We start from the raw sequence: 16,554 nt of genomic DNA, 5'->3' as shown, positions 1-16,554 counted from the left end.
TCCCACTGACATCCGTCCTATTCTTTCAAAATAAGACACTAACTGCTGCTAAGATGAACTGCCTGGATGGTTCCAGTTTTCTCATGGGTGTTTTAACTGAGTACAGAGAGATGAAAATAGTGTTTCTGTTATCACTTTAATTGTTGAAATCTTGTTTCTTAGTGTGTCATTTTAGAATCTGCTTTGGATAGATTCTGGAAGGTGCTCATTCTAAGATGTTGTCGACAGCCAGGACAGTGATGTTTGGCTTTGGAGAAGAGTACTGCTCTGGGAGAACCTGGAAGGCAGAGCTTGGTTGCAACACTATGGCGCTTTGGGGTCTGAGTCTCTAGGTGGATGCCTTATTTTAAACTGGAGTCTTCATACTTGCTACCCTCTTTCCTGAAGTGATGAAAAAACTTTGATATTGTACAACCGAAATACTTTCAGACATTTACTGACAAGAGAGAGTGAAAGAAACAATGAAACTTCCTGGCAGAGAAGAGTGGAGTGGGGAGACTGAAAATCCCAGAGGTTGAAAACAGCCACTAGTGTTTTGACATTTCTCTGGAGGTGTTAGGTCACCTAACGAGCTTCCTCGGCCAAGTCAGCAGGCTGCTTCCCAGGGCGCGTCTGCCTGGGCAAGGTGGTCCTTCTGTCCTGGGACCATCTCCCAAGAGCTGACAGTGGTCACGCACACACCACCCAGTCGTCCTGTGTCCTCCAGAGACCATGACATGGCCTCTCAGTGTTCCCAGCTGCATCTGCCCCAGGGCCTCTCGCAGAGCGTGTGCAGTCGGCCTGGTGGGTGGATGCCTGGGAGCTCCCTGGGAGGCACCCTGAGCACCAGAGCTCTTCGGTCTAAGCCGATGAAGACACTGTCTGATAAAAGCTGATGAGAGAAGGCTCTTCTGTTTCGTTAAAAAGATTAAGAAACTGAGTATGAGAGAAAAAAATCAGTACCAACCAGAAAGAAAAAAAGAAAAGAAAGAAAACAGACAAACTAGCACCCAGCAGGGTTCCTTGAACCTGACGTGGCAGATACTGAGAAAAAGCTCCCGAATGGGTAAGGCTGCTACCTTATTACAAATTACAAATTGCTGCTGCTGGGGTCATTGCCATTACTGAGAACATTTCATTCCCCCGTAGAACACTCATATCTTCTGACTTCAGCGGTGACGTTTGGGAAGGTAATGTCTGAATTCAAGATGTGAATCTTTTTAGTGACTCCTAAACGTTCTTCTTTGGAAGCTCCTACAAGCCTGCTGGCAAGGAGGGAAGTGGAAATCTGTTTACATTGCAAGCAGGAGCCCCTCAGGAGGGATCTTTTCTTGCATAAAATACAACGTGGGCGCTCTTCTCCAGTGCTGACCCCCTCAGCCACACGTGTACCACCTTCAGCTCCTCGCTGCTTAAGAGGTGGGCTGAACCTCTCGTGTCTGCCGTCTTCCAGAAGAACCATGCAGCGGTTGCTTCCTCTTGAGTACAGGGAACGCAGAGAAAATCAGATCAACGGCTGACTCTGTCCTTTAAGAAATGTCACAGGGAGTTGAGACCTACATGAGTTTAGTAACATACAGCGGGAAGCAGCTCAAAACTCCCCTTGAGGGCTGCCCTCCCTCACTGACGCTGCATGTATTTGCTGGCGGGTGAGCCCCTGAGTCACCGCGCTGGTTATCTGTGATGGCTTTCTGCCCTTCGGTCTTCCTTCCCGGTGTCTCTGCTCTGCCTTCCGTGTCTGACCTTGGCTGGCCAGGCTCTGCAGAGATGGGCTTTAGGACGGTGCCCCAATTGCTTTCCCTCCCATGCCACCAGTGTAAAGACAAGGACCACTGCTATTCAGTGGTCATTTTCCTCCTGCACTGCTGGACCGCACGCTTTCCCAGAGCAGAGCTCATCCCCAGAAGGTGTCTCTGGGGTGCCTCTCGGAGCCCACGAGTTAACATCCGCCACAAGGTGAAGCTGCGTTGATCTCAGCATGCTCTCCCTTCTATGTGACCGGCCCCGCTGCAACCAGATTTCTAGTAAGGTGTTAATAATCAGAGATTGAGTTTACGAAACAAGATAACTAACACACAGAGAGACTTTGATGAGTCTGAACACACGTGGCCAAATCTGCGAGCCGGCCAGACCGTGAGCGTGTGTCAGCCAGCACGGCATAGGCTCGCAGCGAGGGACGGGAGACCGCTCCGGTGGACGGGAGAGGGGCTGGCTCGCCAGCACGAAGGCCCCATGCTGGCGGGTGACCTCTTTGCTTCTGCTAAACTTTGCGTAGGGAAGGCGCTGACCTGCTGGCCCTGCCCTCCTCAGGCCCCCCGGCGACACCGTCAGTCTTGGTTCCGCTTTAACTAACCGACAATCTCCGTAGGGGCTGCATCTTCCTGCTGCGGAAGAATCTTTCTCTTCCTCCTTTGCACACGCTCGCCTTGGCGCCTAATTAGCAGAGGCGCTGAAGCCTATGCTCATCACTTCTCCACAATTTAAAGTGATCAGGAATTTAGTACAGTAGGGTTTTCCTCCCACCTAAGAATCTCAGTCCTTACTAGGCAGCTAAGTGAGTTTTAATGTCTACACTTAACAATTCAGAAGGTAACCTTTGAATCAGCATGAGGCAGTAGGATGGTTTCAAAGGGGTAATAAATATTTCCTTAAATCGAATTATGACTGAGACATATAGTTTACACACCTTCTGTATTATAGCATCACCTTCTAAAGGAGAATTTTATGGGACTCTGCAACTGTACCAGTATCTCCTTCAAGTAGGTAATCATGGTACGTGAAATCCTGACTTTTAAATCAGTGTATTTTCTTTGGCAGAAATTAAGATGTGGTTTTGGATCCTCCCAAATAATACAGTATTCAGACTTGATATGAAACTCAAAAGAGAGAAAATAAATAAAACTAAAATATTTAATAAAAATTTTTCTGGTATTTATAAGCAAATCAGAGTTAGTAATAAAAGAGGTAACACTTTATTTTAATGGTAAACTTTCATGCTAACTTAATAGTATAATGGAAGTGTAATATAAACTCATTTTCATATAAAATCTTTTTCCTTTAATTAACATATGAACACATAAAGAAACCGTGTCTTTTGCAGTTATCTGCCCCTTTGTTGTCTTTTGTATTTTACATTTATTCTGTTTGAGTGAGGGCTGTGACCTTCTAAATACAAAAATTAGTCTCCATGTGACTCAGAACAGTGTTTACAGACAGTCAATTCTGTTGATAAGAAACATCTAAAATACCAATCTTGTGATGGGGGAGTACGCATATGTAAAAGGAAGGTTAAGGCAAATAACTTAACCTTAAGTTAAGGGCACACTCAGGAAGGCTCTCAGGCCGCCCCGACTCACGGGAATAAACTAGGGGGCGGTGTGACCGAGGAGACTGAAGGACGGCCTCGACGGGACCTTCTGCGCTGCCGTTTCTGTTTACCCCACTGTAAGGTCCTCAGTGTGCGGCATGTAACTAAAACACTTCCTTCGTGACACGCGTCACACCGGAGTTGTGAAGCTATAGCTATGTTGGTGGTATCGGCCAAGCTTTATGTGAGACCATATGGCACGACTGAAACACGAGTTACAGATACGCAAGAAAACCGTACTGTGGTTTAAAGGAAATGAAGACTGTTTCAATGACCAAACACTTCCTTTTCTTTGAAAAACGACCCTCAAATGAAAAAAGTTGTGAAATATGAAAACTGGCTGAAACAATCAGACTCATGTTCTACACTGATAATGCTAGTGAGAGGCTTCAATAGTAGAGTATTTGTGATAGAATGGTGGATTATGGATGAAGAACTATATTGACTATTAAATTTGGGAGATAAAAGAGAAATGTTTACATGAGACCTGTCACTGGAGACCCAGTGACAGAATGGACTGAAATGAAACCTCCGGTTTGAGCATCTAAACTAAGCCTATTCACACCCTTTATTATTATTTCCTAGAAGAGAAAGAGAATATCGGCTTTGGGAAGTAACCTTAGGTTACGTGGAACACAAAATAAGTTTAGGTTTCTTGTGTTGATAATAAATGCCTACCCGACAATAAAAGGTTTCTTTCCTTGAAAAATGATGACCTACCTGTCTATTTCTCATACAGGTTCCTTGGTGACTCAAGACAGAAAAATGCAGGGGAGGATCCAGCTGCCCGGGCTCACCTGCCCCCTACTCTGTAGTCATAAATTTAAGGAATGACGACAGAAACGGAACAGGAGAAGAGATGCCACACTTTAAAAACCCATTCACAACACAAAGATTTGTGACCTGGCTGGATTACATTCAGACCAGTGGCAGTTTTGGTTACCACTGTTTTCTTACTAAACAAATCTATTTTGTATGTTTCTGAAGCTTCTTTCCCTACATCAACTTGCAAATTCAGAGGAGTATTTGCATGTGAGCTTTCTGGGTATGGATTAGCCTCCTAAAGTACATAATTCCAATAATTATCAGTGACAGAAGGGATGAATAAATTATGCTTCAAGCACAACAAAATTAATGGTAAAAAAAAATGGTTTGCATAAGTTTTTCTTAATGCATGTGCCTATATTAAACTGAATAGTCTATACAACTGATATGACCCTGAAAGAAGTTATTAATCCTGAACTACACCACAGCCTGCTTTGGGACACAGAATAAGATAGAATTTAAATGCTGCAGATGTCATTATGTTAGGAAAAGCTTCTTTAATTTAAGCATAGAGTTATGACGTGAATTGTAAATTCTAACGGCCTGGATGAGTGAAATATCAAAGCCGTGTTCATTCTTTCCACCAGAATGCAAAGATTAAGCTTCAGGTCTTGTTCACAAAATTAAAGCCCAAACCTTCATTCTCTTTGCTGAGAGCTAAGCTTTGGGGCTGCTAAGTGATGGGAGGCTGTTTTGTTTTGTTTTAATAAAGAATGCTACAGAAGTGCACTTGGAAGCATTGGCAAAGGGCAGAAAGGTCCCTATTTTATTCTTGCTTTTGAAAGCTGGCAAGTGAGTGTAGAGCAGAGCTCTTAATCTTGAGTCTGTGCTGTGATCTACCGCAGTTTATGCCATCAAAAGAAGGTTTCACTTACTCGTCATATTTGACAGAAGGGAAACAAAGCTGCTTTTAAAAGAAGTTGCCTAGTATACTGCATTATTTTTGAGGGCAAGTTTATTATGCTTTCATTTTAGTCCGGATGTGGTAATCATGAAACATGTATGAAACTCGCACACACAGCCCCTTTTCTCTTCACCATTATTCCGTGTGCAGTGATATTCCCAGGCAGCAAGCGGGTGGATGGGGCAGGAGGCATTTCCATCCCATAAGCGCCTGCACTGAACGCAGACCAAATGATTACTGCTGTGCATCTGGACACAGGCTGGAGCACGCACTAAAAGCTCCCAGGCACATTTACCCCTGAGCGTGACTGTCTCTCACACACACGTGTTTCCTGAGGCAACTATATACAGAACATGGGATGGGGTAAGTTCCCTGGATGCGGCTAAGAGTCAGCTGAAGAGAATCCTAGTTTGAACTCGGCAGCGTTTCCCCGTGACGCATCTCCACCGCGCTCACAGCTGTCAGCTAACGGTAAGAGTTCCCAGGTAGCCGTGTGAGAGTAAATGAACAGAGAGCGGACAAAGCAGGGCCGCCTCTACAGCGTCCTCCTTGATAATGCTCATTGGACTTCAGAGCTGTTCGCTCCAAATTCACACCTGCCTGACTTCCTGGTATCATCTGTGTGTGTGTTGGGGGGGTGAGTGTGCACACGTGCCCACGGGTGCACACATAGGAATGTGTTTATGAACTAGGACCATTCAGTTCGGACAGCCCTGGAAAGTGGCGTGGATGAAAGGAACTGCATTCCGAGATGTCTCCTCTCAAATCAAGGCGCTTCAAAGGCGCTGTGACTTTTGTGGACTTGTGCTTTGGAGCTTCCCTAAACAATTTCTGGTTGCCGAGAGGGCTGTATCTAAGAGCTCCTGAAAGCATTTCTCAGAACCTTGCTCATGAATTCAGATCATAACGTGTGCATGTCTGTGTGTGTGTGTGAGTGTCTGTGTGTGTGTGGAGGCACGACTCTGCCACAGGTCACAGCCGTCCAAAACGGCCTCTAAAAGCCGCGGCCTCAACTGCCAGCTCTGTGAGGGGACTCCAGCCACCATCCCCGACAAAACAGGAGGGAAACCACAGCCTTACTCGGAGGAAGAAACGGGAGGGTTCTTATGCTTATTTCTGGCGAGAAAGGAGAGAAGACCCCGGGGAGGTCTGAACAGTTCTGTGTGAAGTGATATTTACCATCATGCTCCTGCCCTGGCGGCGCAGAAAGCTGACTTTGGTCGGGACGTGCCTCGCGGACACGGCGTGCCGGGTGGCGCACGCACGGACGGAGCGGGGTCCGCAGCCGGGGCGGCAGCGGGGAGCCGGGCCTGGAGGAAAGCGGCCCTGCGGAGCACCGTAGCGCCCGGTGAGGGCAGGACGGGCGGGCTCCGGCACGCTGGAGCCCGAGCCTGTCCACTCCCGCGGGGCTGAGCTAGGAGCGCCCATGCAAGGACTGCGCTTCAATGCCTTTGCCTTTTTTTTTTTTTTTTTCCTTAAACAGTACATATTTAAAAAAACAGTTAATAAAAAAAGTAACCTTAGAAGACGGTTGCACACAACACGGTATACACTCATGGTTAACAAGGAGAACAGTATTACTCTGCGGGAGGAGAGGCCGCGTCCACGCTGCTCCGTCACTACGTGATCTTCTTCTTGATGACCGCGAGCTCTTTCTGAAGTTCACTGAACTTGGGGCGGTTTTCAGGTTTATAATCCCAACACTTCATCATGATTTTAAATATTTCCTCTGGACAGTGCTGAGGGGCTGACATCCGGTATCCTGAAGACACGAGAGAAGGACAGAGAATTTAGGACGGGGATAACCAGACACCACTGTTCACACAGGGCATCGCACAGTTTGCAGTACCGTATGTTGTCGGTTAACAGAAACAAAAATGCCATTTTAGGGCAGGCTGATTTTTTTTCCTGTAAGTAACGCCGGTTTTAATAGCACAGAGCAACATCATTACCTTCTAGTGCCACGAACCCATTTTGTGTTTGTGCCAAATGAACAAAGCCTGATGTGAGAAACTTACATACAAGTGCATGTTTTAGCTGCTCTAAGTGTTAGCTTATAGATGCTGTGGGCGGTTTTTTTTTTTTAATCACCTTTCAGCTCAGGTTTCTGAAGGTGAAGAGAGGATGAGGATTTAGAAACATTACCTCAAAAGTGAAACAAGCATGAATACAAGTCATATTGCTTTACAGCTGAGAAGAATCTTTAATTCAGCGTCACCAGGCAGTGTCCCAGCAGGGTGCTGGGTGGGATGTGTGTGCCTGTGCGCATGTCCTCAGCGTTATGAAGGGCGCTGGCAAATCAGCCTCCTGCCCCCAACCCTACGACCATGCCCCCGCGGGGGGCCTGAAGCTAGGGCGCTGGCATTTGTCGAAAGCCGTGGACACACAGGTCCACGCGAGGGTGTCAGCATCACATGCTCAGGCCTGCCTTTGGTCTGAGAATACCACGGGGTTCCTTTAGAACTGTTACACGACTGTCAACTTCTTCCTGAAATCTAACTACCTTTCAATTAGTAGGGACATTAACAGTGTTTATTTGGCATAGAACAGGTACTGTTTCTGAGCCTCTTAACTGTTTCCCTGGAAGAGAGTGAATGGCACAGCCTTGCAGAGGTTGTGCTAGGCAAAGGCAGTGGAAGAAGAGCCTAGAGCCTTCTATTTCCAAGGCGCTGGATGTTTCAAAGGCTTTGTGGTTGGTTTTTGTTGTGTAAGATCCGCACCATCCTTCAGGTTCAAAAGTAGATGTACCAACACCTTTTCGATTGGGCTTTGCTGATAGCTCATGATAAAGAATCCACCTGCCAAGCAGGAGACCTGGCTTCGATGCCTGGATTGGGAAGATCCCCTGGAGAAGGAAACAGCAACCCAACCAGTATTCTTGCCTTTGAAATCCCATGCACAGAGGAGCCTGGTGGGCTACAGTCCATGGGGTCGCAGAGTCGGACACGTCTGAGTGACTAAACACACACACACACTTGTGTCTATCACGCACCCAAACAGCACCACCTTCCTCTGCCCGGGAAATGCAGACGCAGCCTCAGCCTGCCCCAGTGTCGGCGTGAACACTGCCACCCTGTGTCTTGAGCTCACCTCTTTCCACCTGTTCCCGGGCCTGCTGGTTTGTCATTCCGGGATAGGGGCAGACCCCCAGGCTGAAGGTCTCCCAGAGCAGGATGCCGAAGCTCCACACGTCACTCTCAGAACTGTATCTCCCTGGAGGGTGGACAAATCACAGCCAGCACACTGGGTAAGCAGGTGACAATTTCTGATTGTGTATGTCTGTATCAGTCACAGGTTTAAACTTATCAGGGACTCAACAATTAGTGATATTATTCTGTTGCCTAGTTTTGCTTTCCAGGAGGAGTAATACACCAATTAAATGAACAGTCTTCAGGTTGTTAGTTTAACCAAACCACCTTCCAAATCACACTTCCCCCACCAAGAGCACATTCTCACTCAGTATGCACGTTTACTCTCTCTGTGACCTCTAAATGAGCTGGATGGTTTATCTAAAAAAGATATAAATTTGTATACATCAATGCCTAGGAGATTAAATAAGCTGGGAGTTATGTAATTGTTTTCTGCCTGCATTCAATTTCTTTCTACTGAAATTACAAAGTTAGAGCAACAAGGAAAGTTTCTTAACATCAGTTTTTTTACTCATCACTGTTTACAGATATTCTTACATGCCTAAAGGTCTCATTTTCTCCACTGACAGTTTCATTTATGAAAAATTCATTTTTCTGTGTTTTGAATAGAGTAGAAATTAACATAGCTCGCTGATAAAAACAACTTCTTTAAATTACATGGTACCTTGTTTTGTCAAAATATCTTGGTGCACCTGTTTTACTGCATTACATAAGCTAAGCTCTTGGTTTTGTTTTCTCCCCTTGGTAATCTTCTAGACAAACACAGAGATAAAAGCCAAACAAAGATACTTTCTGGAATGAATGTGACATCAAGGAGCGGAAGCAAAAAGGCTATGAATTTCCAAGATTTTCCAAAGTCCTTCTGCCATTCCCGGATTTATAAATGCCTGGCCTCTAAAAAGGTCTTGTTAATTTGAGTAGGATGGCCTTTTCTCTTTCTTGCAAACAGTACAAGGAAATAGCACAATATTGCTATGCTAACTGCTCTGACGTCAGAGACTGGAGTGTTCTGGAGGATCATCGTCTCCAGCTGTGTGAATTAGTTTCCTTCTTACTAGACAGTAATTATGGACATTCACTATGCGAGTCAGTACCAAGATTAGTTGCCTTGTCTGTACATCAACTGTTTTCATGCCTGACATCCAATGAATTAAAGCTTTTTATGAAAATCATTCAATGGCCACAAGTTTAGACTAATTAGCTCTTCAAGGACATGTACAGCCCAGAGAACCCAATGCCCTTTTGTGAGATGATACCTGGGAAGAGGTCAAGAATGGCCACTTGTTCTGTAAACCAAGATCACACTCTGGAAGTGAAAGCTTATAACCTAACTCTGTGACCTGACTTTTGAATCTGGTTTTAACTGGATTATTTTAAGGAATTACTTAGTATTTCTTATTGAGGTATAATTGACATATAACATTATATGAGTTTCAGTTGTGAAGCATGATGATTCACTATTTGTATATATTACAGAATAATCACAGTAAGTCTAGTCAACACTATCATCCACTGTCACAAAAATTCTTTTTCTTGTGATGAGAACTCTAAGGATCTACTCTTCTAGCAACTTTCAGATATACAATATAGTATTAATTATAGCAGCCATGCTTTAAATTACATCTCCATGTAGAACAACAAGTAAGACTTTCGTAAGATATATTTTCTCTTGTTAAAAAATGCTAGGATTTAGAGCCAATTTTCAGTAATTTTATTCTGGGAGAACTAAAATGTTTCTCAGGTTTGCCGAGACATGCGCACACACTCAGGAACTCCCTCACTGGATTGGGTAATAAATACTCCTGACTTCCTTCTCATCCTGTTAGACATCTCTCCCTCACCTAAACTGTTCTGCATTTAAAATTTTTTTATCAATATTTTTATTGAGGTATAGTTGACTTACAGTATTAATTTCTGCTGTACAGCAAGATGATTCAGTTACACATGTACATACATTTTAAAAAAATGTTCTTTTCCCTTATGGTTGATCATTGGACATTGAATATTCTCTGTGTATAAACATATAAAGTGGGGCCCTGCTTCCCCATTCTGTGCATAAAAGCTCACAGCTGCTACCCCAGCCCTCCTGCCTGGCCACTGCCAGCTGCTCCCTACGTCTGCGCTGTTTGACAGACAGGTTCATGTGTGCCACGTTTCAGGTTCCGCATGTGAGGGCATCATACGGTGCCTGCCTGTCTTTCTCTTTCTTACTTCACTTGGCACGACAGTCTCCAGTCGCACCCATGTCATGAAAACAGCGTCATTCCATTCTCTCCCAGCCCACTGTGTGCGTGGGCCGCGTCTTCCGTGTCCACCCGCCTGGGATGGGCTTAGGCGTCTTCCCTGTCCTGGCTGCTGTGATCACTGCTGCTGTGAGTGCAGGGGTGCGTGCGTCTTTCTGAGTTAGAGTGTTGTCTGGGTGTGTGCCCAGGAGTCGGCTGGCTAGATCACGTGGTGATGCTGCGCTTGGTCTTCTGAGCGGCCCCCGTCTTGTTTTCCACGGTGGCTGCACCCAGCCATGTTCCCACCAACAGTGGCCTCCCCTGTCTCCACACCCTCTCCCACATTTACTTGTAGACTTCTTAATGATGGCCATTCTGACTGCTGTGAGGTGGTACCTCACTGCAGTTTTGATTTGCATTTCTCTGATAATTAGTGATGCTGAGCATCTTTTCATGTGCCTGTTGGTCATTTGTTTTCCTTCTTTGGAGAAGAAGGAAAGGGTTCTTTCCTTTGGGGGAAGAAGGAAGGAAGAAAAAGGTCTATTGGGTTGTTCATTTGTTGTTGAGTTGTATGAACCGCTTGCATACTTTGAAATGAAGCCTTTGTTAGTCGCATCACTTCTGAACATCCCCGCCATTCTGTAGGTTGTGTTCTCATGTCGTTTTTAGTTTCCTTCCCTGTGCAAAAGCCTGGAAGTTTGATTAGGTTTGTTTTTATTTCTATTGCCTTGGGAGACTGGCCTTAGAAAACACTGGTATGCCTTATGTCAGAGAATGTTTTTCCTATGATCTTTTCTAGGAGTTGTATGTTGTCTTAAAGACTTAGGTTTATGTCTTTAAGCCATTTCAGTTTGTGATGAGAGGGTGTGCTGTTCAGTATTTTATAAAAGTAACATGAACAAGCAGTCTGTCACTGCCCAGCAAAGACCTTCACGTGTGCTGCGCCTGGTTGCTCGGCCACGTCTGCCTCTCTGTGACCCTGTGGACTGCAGCCCACCAGGCTCCTCTGTCCATGGGGTTCTCCAGGCAAGAACACTCGAGTGGGTTGCCACACCCTCCTCCAGGGGATCTTCCTGACCCAGGCATCAAATCCAGGTCTCCAGCATCACACACAGATCTTTACCATCTGAGCCACCAGGGAAACGTGTCTTTATTCTATGACATGCTAAATTTAGGTTTGGCTCTTACAGATATTGGAATTAGAATTCTGAATTAAAGTATTTGGTAAATACTTTAGTCAGCTTGAAATTCAACTAAAATACGCCCTGATTAAAAGGCTGAATTTTACTGGCATAATTGCTTAGCAGTAAGAGAGATTTTAAAGGCAATGTAATATAGAGAATCCGGCAGACAGGATTAAGAACACATTGTAGAGAGTGGATTTTACTGATAAGTATTTACGGCTCCCTAGTCCAGCACTGGCTCCCTTATAGGGCTGCTGTAAGAATCAACAAGAAGGTGCTTAGCAGTTTTCATTATCTAAGAAAATGTCTCCATTAAAAAAAAGATTACAGTCCTTTCTTTCGTCTTGTGATTGCTGTCATTAGGAATATAGCCTCAGAATAATGACCACCCCAGAGAAGAATCACTGTGGGAAACAGCAGGGCTGCCGTGTTCTGTGGATTCTGAGGAGTGGTGGGATTCCTCAAAGCTCACCAGCACTTCTCTCGCCAGCACACGGGAAGACAGACTAAGGGTGAGGCTTAGTATCCCTGACATGTTAGGTTAAAAAACTGCATTGCTGGAAACTAGAACAGCTTAGTCAACTTCTTACAATGACAGCTGCCTGCACATGTCTGTTCCATAGCATTGCTGACGTGCAAAATGCAAAGCTGGTTGTGGTGTCTGGATCCATCCCAACTGACTTCCAAAACAATCATATTCCAAAGCTTGATCTGGAAAACATTCAGTGGTTCCTCAAACACTTAAGCACAGAATTACCAGATTCCCTAGTGTGTACTCAGAATTAGTTGAAAACAGGTACACAAATAAACCCCAGTACACAGGTGTTTAGAGCAGCACTATTCACAACTGCCAAAAGGCAAACACCGCTCAAATACACATCAGTGGGTGAACGGATAAATAAACTGTGGCAGATACATACAACAGAATATTATTGAGCTACAAAAAGGAGTAAAATAATGATATATGCTATAACATGGTTGAACCTTGAAAACCTTACGCTAGATGAAAGAAGTCACATGCCAATGGTCACATATTATATGATTCCATTTATATGAAATAGGCAGAATAGGCATATACATAGCAACCAAAAGCAGGTCTGAGCCTCCAGCGGTTGGGGGAGTGACTTCTTAATACGGGTGTAAGGCTTTATTCTGGAGTGAGGAAGATGCTTTAGAACCAGAGAGAGGCAGGATTTGTGCAGCGCTGTGAAGGTACTAAACGCCCCTGAACTGGTCACTTTACAACGGTCAGTTTTATGTCACATGAATTTTACCTCAAAGCTTTTTCTAAATTACCTGTCTTTAATTTAGGCATTAAGACTTTTGTAAATACTTTATATTAATTTTTCATGATGAAGTACTTTTCACTTTAACAAAGAATAATTTTATGATATGTTTTAAATTTTATTTTTATTTTACATTGGAGGGTAGTTGAGTCGAAATGTCCTCGCAAAGTGATTTAGATATGTACACACACATATTCCATCTCTCTCTTCCCAAAAGATTTATACAAGTTCCAGAGACTGAGATGCTAAGAAACCATGTCAGTTTTTCAGAGAGAAACTACAGACTCAGTATTTCAGGGACCTAACATCAGATGAGGTTATTGGACCAAATATAAGGCATTCAAAGGAAACGGTCCAGAGCCACACAACACTTTGACTCTGGGTCTAATCTGACTATTAAAATAGAAATAATCTTTTTCTGGGATCACGATAGAAACTTTCAGATGCACACTCACACTTACCAGTGCTTGTAACTCTATCCATCTTTTAAATCTAGCAATCTCACACAGAAATCTGATCAATAAAATCGCTGAATTAAGTCTGTCCTCAAGTGTGCAAAGTCTGAACACACACACCCCGTTTGCTGCCCCTCAGCTGATTCTCGCTTGTGCTCTGCTCTGCTCCGGGACTCTGCCCGTGACTGTTTCATGCTGACGGAGTCCGCTTTGACCACCAGAAAGGAAGGGTCCCTTCTTACCATAATTAAGCGCTTCTGGTGCCGTCCACTTAATGGGGATCTGCTTCAGGCCAGAAGATGAATACACACCACCGTCCTCTTGACGAGACATTCCAAAGTCACTGATTTTCAGCACGTTATTCTCACCTACCAGGCAGTTTCTTGCAGCAAGATCCCTAGGTCACAATAAGACACAGAAAACACCGTTCACATGGATGGCTTCCACACTTTGCATTTTCACATCTGCAGTGTGCTCGTAATGAGGTTAAGAATGCATGTGAGTTTCCAGTCTTTCTCTCTGTCACAGGTAAAAATTACCACGATAACACGTGTACATGTGATGGGCCACATGCTAATCCAGGCACCACAGGCATCATTTCCACTGAAACAGAAAGCACTGATTCTAGGGTTAAGAGAGAAGCCACAGGAGAGACTAAGCAGGCTCCGTATTACTCCTCTCTTGACTGGCTATCCCAGAGCTGCACTAACAGAACTTTCTGGGACAAGGGTGTATGCGACCCCGCGGGCCCTGTGTGTGCTGGCTGGTAGGCAGCACGGACCACGTGACTACTCAACACATGCAATGTGACGGGTGCGATGCGGAAACTGAACGTTTAAATTTTCTTTACTTTCAGTTACTTAAATAGCTGCGTGTGCCTTTGGCAGTGTATCCCTGGAATTTCCCAAAGGCTGGAGAATGGCTGAGATGCCAAAGAGGCTGGTGCCTTTCTCTCTCTTTTCCCTTTTTGCATCTGGGATACGCAAAACCCTCCCTGGTGAGCTGCCCTGCCTCTCTCACCTTGTTCTGCGTGTGTACTAAATTGACTAAGTTGTTTCATTCGTGTCTGATTCCTTGTGACCCCATGGACTTTAGCCCGCCAGGCTCCTCTGTCCATGGAATTTCCCAGGCAAGAGTACTGGAGTGGGTTGCCATGCCCTCATCCAGGGGATCTTCCTGACCCAGGGATCGAACCTGAGTCTCTTTTGTCTCCTGCATTGGCAGGGGGTTCTTTACCACCAGCCCCACCTGGGAAGCCTCTATCGTGTTCCGGTATCTCCATAATTGCTTATTCCAGCCACACTCAACTTTGTTTTGTCCCCAAACATAGGACAAACCCCTTCTACATGACAAGCTTATTTCCACAGTAGGGCTTTGCACTTCGCTATTCCCTTTGCCTGGAGTGCTCGCCTTCTAGACTTTTGCATAGCTCACTCCTCTTCATTCATTCTTAGCTCAACTGAGACTTCTGTGAGACTTGCCAACCTCCCCTGCAGCTAGCTCCACACATAATCTAAATACTGGCCAATGAGATATAAGCAGAACTCTTTAGTTTCTTTAAAAGAAAAGGGAAGTACCCATTACATTTCTCTGTCAGAGAACTCTATCTTGACCTCCCTTAACTAATAGAAAGATGGTGGTTAACAAAACAGACCACGTCTGCACTCTAGTTCTAGTGGGAAGATGCTCAATAATCAGATTCATATATGTAATATAGATGTTTATATATAGACATATAAATAAAGCATATGAGCATGCACACACACAGAATAGCAGAAGAAAGGTCAGACAGTGTTGAGTGCTAAGAGGAAAAAGAGCTATATAAAGGGAAAAAGATTTCCAAGAGGGAATCCTATTTTAGATAGGCTGTTAGGAAAGATCTCTTTGATAATGTGATATTTGATCAAAGATCTGAAAGAAGCTAAGGAGCAAGCCATGGGATCTCTAGGTGAAGAGCATTCAGGGTGGAAGGAATAGTATTTATAGATACAAAGGCCCTAAAATTGGCCCATACTTGGTATATTCAAGGAACATCAAGGAAGCCAGCAGAGCTGGAGTGGAATGAGTAAGCGAGAAGACAGATTTAATCAGAGTGAGCCAGGACCAAATGACGCATGGCCCTTTAATACTAAGCCCCTTGGATTTTATCAGCTAGGAGGTAGGCGGGGTTCTGCACACAGGACTGACACAGTGTGACTTAGGTTTTGAAGGATGATATGCTACTGTGTGGAGAGTGGACTGGCAGAACCAGAGAGCCCAGTAAGCAGCTTATCTGCGAAGTCCAGAAGAGGCGATGACAGCCTGCACTAAGATGCAAGTGAGGAGGTGGTCAGAGCTATCAGATTCAGGATCTATTCTGAAAGCACAATCAGGAGGATCTGCTGGTGGATTGGATGTAGACTGGGAGAGAAAAAGAGCCATGGCTGACCCAAGGCATTTGGCCTAAGCAACTGGGAGAATGTGGCTGACAAGGGAACGGGGAACTGGGGGAGAACCATATTCAGAGCATGGCAGACACAGCTAGCTGCTCCCTACTGTCCATTTAATACTCTTTTTCACCTTCCCCCCTGCCCAACCCCCCCCCCCCCATTTTTAGCTGAATATATTCTCATTGAGCTAAAAAATGCTATTCATCCCAACCTCCCCTGCAGCGAGATCTGGCCATGATATAAGTTCTGGCCAATGAGCTGCAAGCAGAAGAGTTGTCTAGGATTTCTAGTAAGTTTCTTTTAGAGGGGAAGGACCATTACATTTCTCTCTCCCACCAACGAAAAGAGGAAGCACACTAAAGCTGGAGAAGTAACGAGACAAGGGGCCCAGGTCCCTAATGACAAGTGTGCCTGCCATGCACGATCTGGACTTTGGATGTCTAGATTCTTTCTTTTAAATGTGTGAGAGGAATTCCTATGTCATTTAAGCAATTTTTGTTTCTTAGATTTTTCTTTTTTTTGGATATATGTGTGTTTGTGTTCAGTTCAGTTCAGTCACTCAGTTGTGTCCAACTCTTTGCGATCCCATGAATTGCAGCACGCCAGGCCTCCCTGTCCATCACCAACTCCCAGAGTTCACTCAGACTCGCATCCATCGAGTCCGTGATGCCATTCAGCCATCTCATCCTCTGTCGTCCCCTTCTCCTCCTGCCCCCAATCCCTCCCAGCATCAGAGTCTTTTCCAGTGAGTCAA

The 16,554-nt window shown here is 44.9% G+C and overlaps 1 protein-coding gene across 4 annotated transcripts in view; it reads right to left on the bottom strand.

The window, feature by feature from the left end:
• Nucleotides 1-2,928: 2,928 nt before the first annotated feature.
• Nucleotides 2,929-16,554, bottom strand: part of FER (FER tyrosine kinase) — a 457,173-nt gene continuing 443,547 nt past the window's right edge. For 3 of the 4 annotated variants that reach the window (XM_024994406.2, XM_024994405.2, XM_024994410.2), the window contains 3 exons: nucleotides 13,614-13,768; nucleotides 8,166-8,288; nucleotides 2,929-6,837 (listed from right to left, as the gene is read on the bottom strand). In XM_024994406.2, the coding sequence (XP_024850174.1) occupies nucleotides 6,695-6,837; nucleotides 8,166-8,288; nucleotides 13,614-13,768 (421 nt within the window). In that variant the 3' untranslated portion in view covers nucleotides 2,929-6,694. The remainder of the gene's footprint in view (nucleotides 6,838-8,165; nucleotides 8,289-13,613; nucleotides 13,769-16,554) is intronic. The other variant, NM_001191336.3, reaches the window with a different exon arrangement.

Source organism: Bos taurus, chromosome 7 (genome assembly GCF_002263795.3).
Source record: "Bos taurus isolate L1 Dominette 01449 registration number 42190680 breed Hereford chromosome 7, ARS-UCD2.0, whole genome shotgun sequence".
Lineage (NCBI taxonomy): Eukaryota > Metazoa > Chordata > Mammalia > Artiodactyla > Bovidae > Bos > Bos taurus.
The sequence above is the reverse complement of the archived record's forward strand: the minus strand, read 5'-3'. Positions and strand labels throughout refer to the sequence as shown.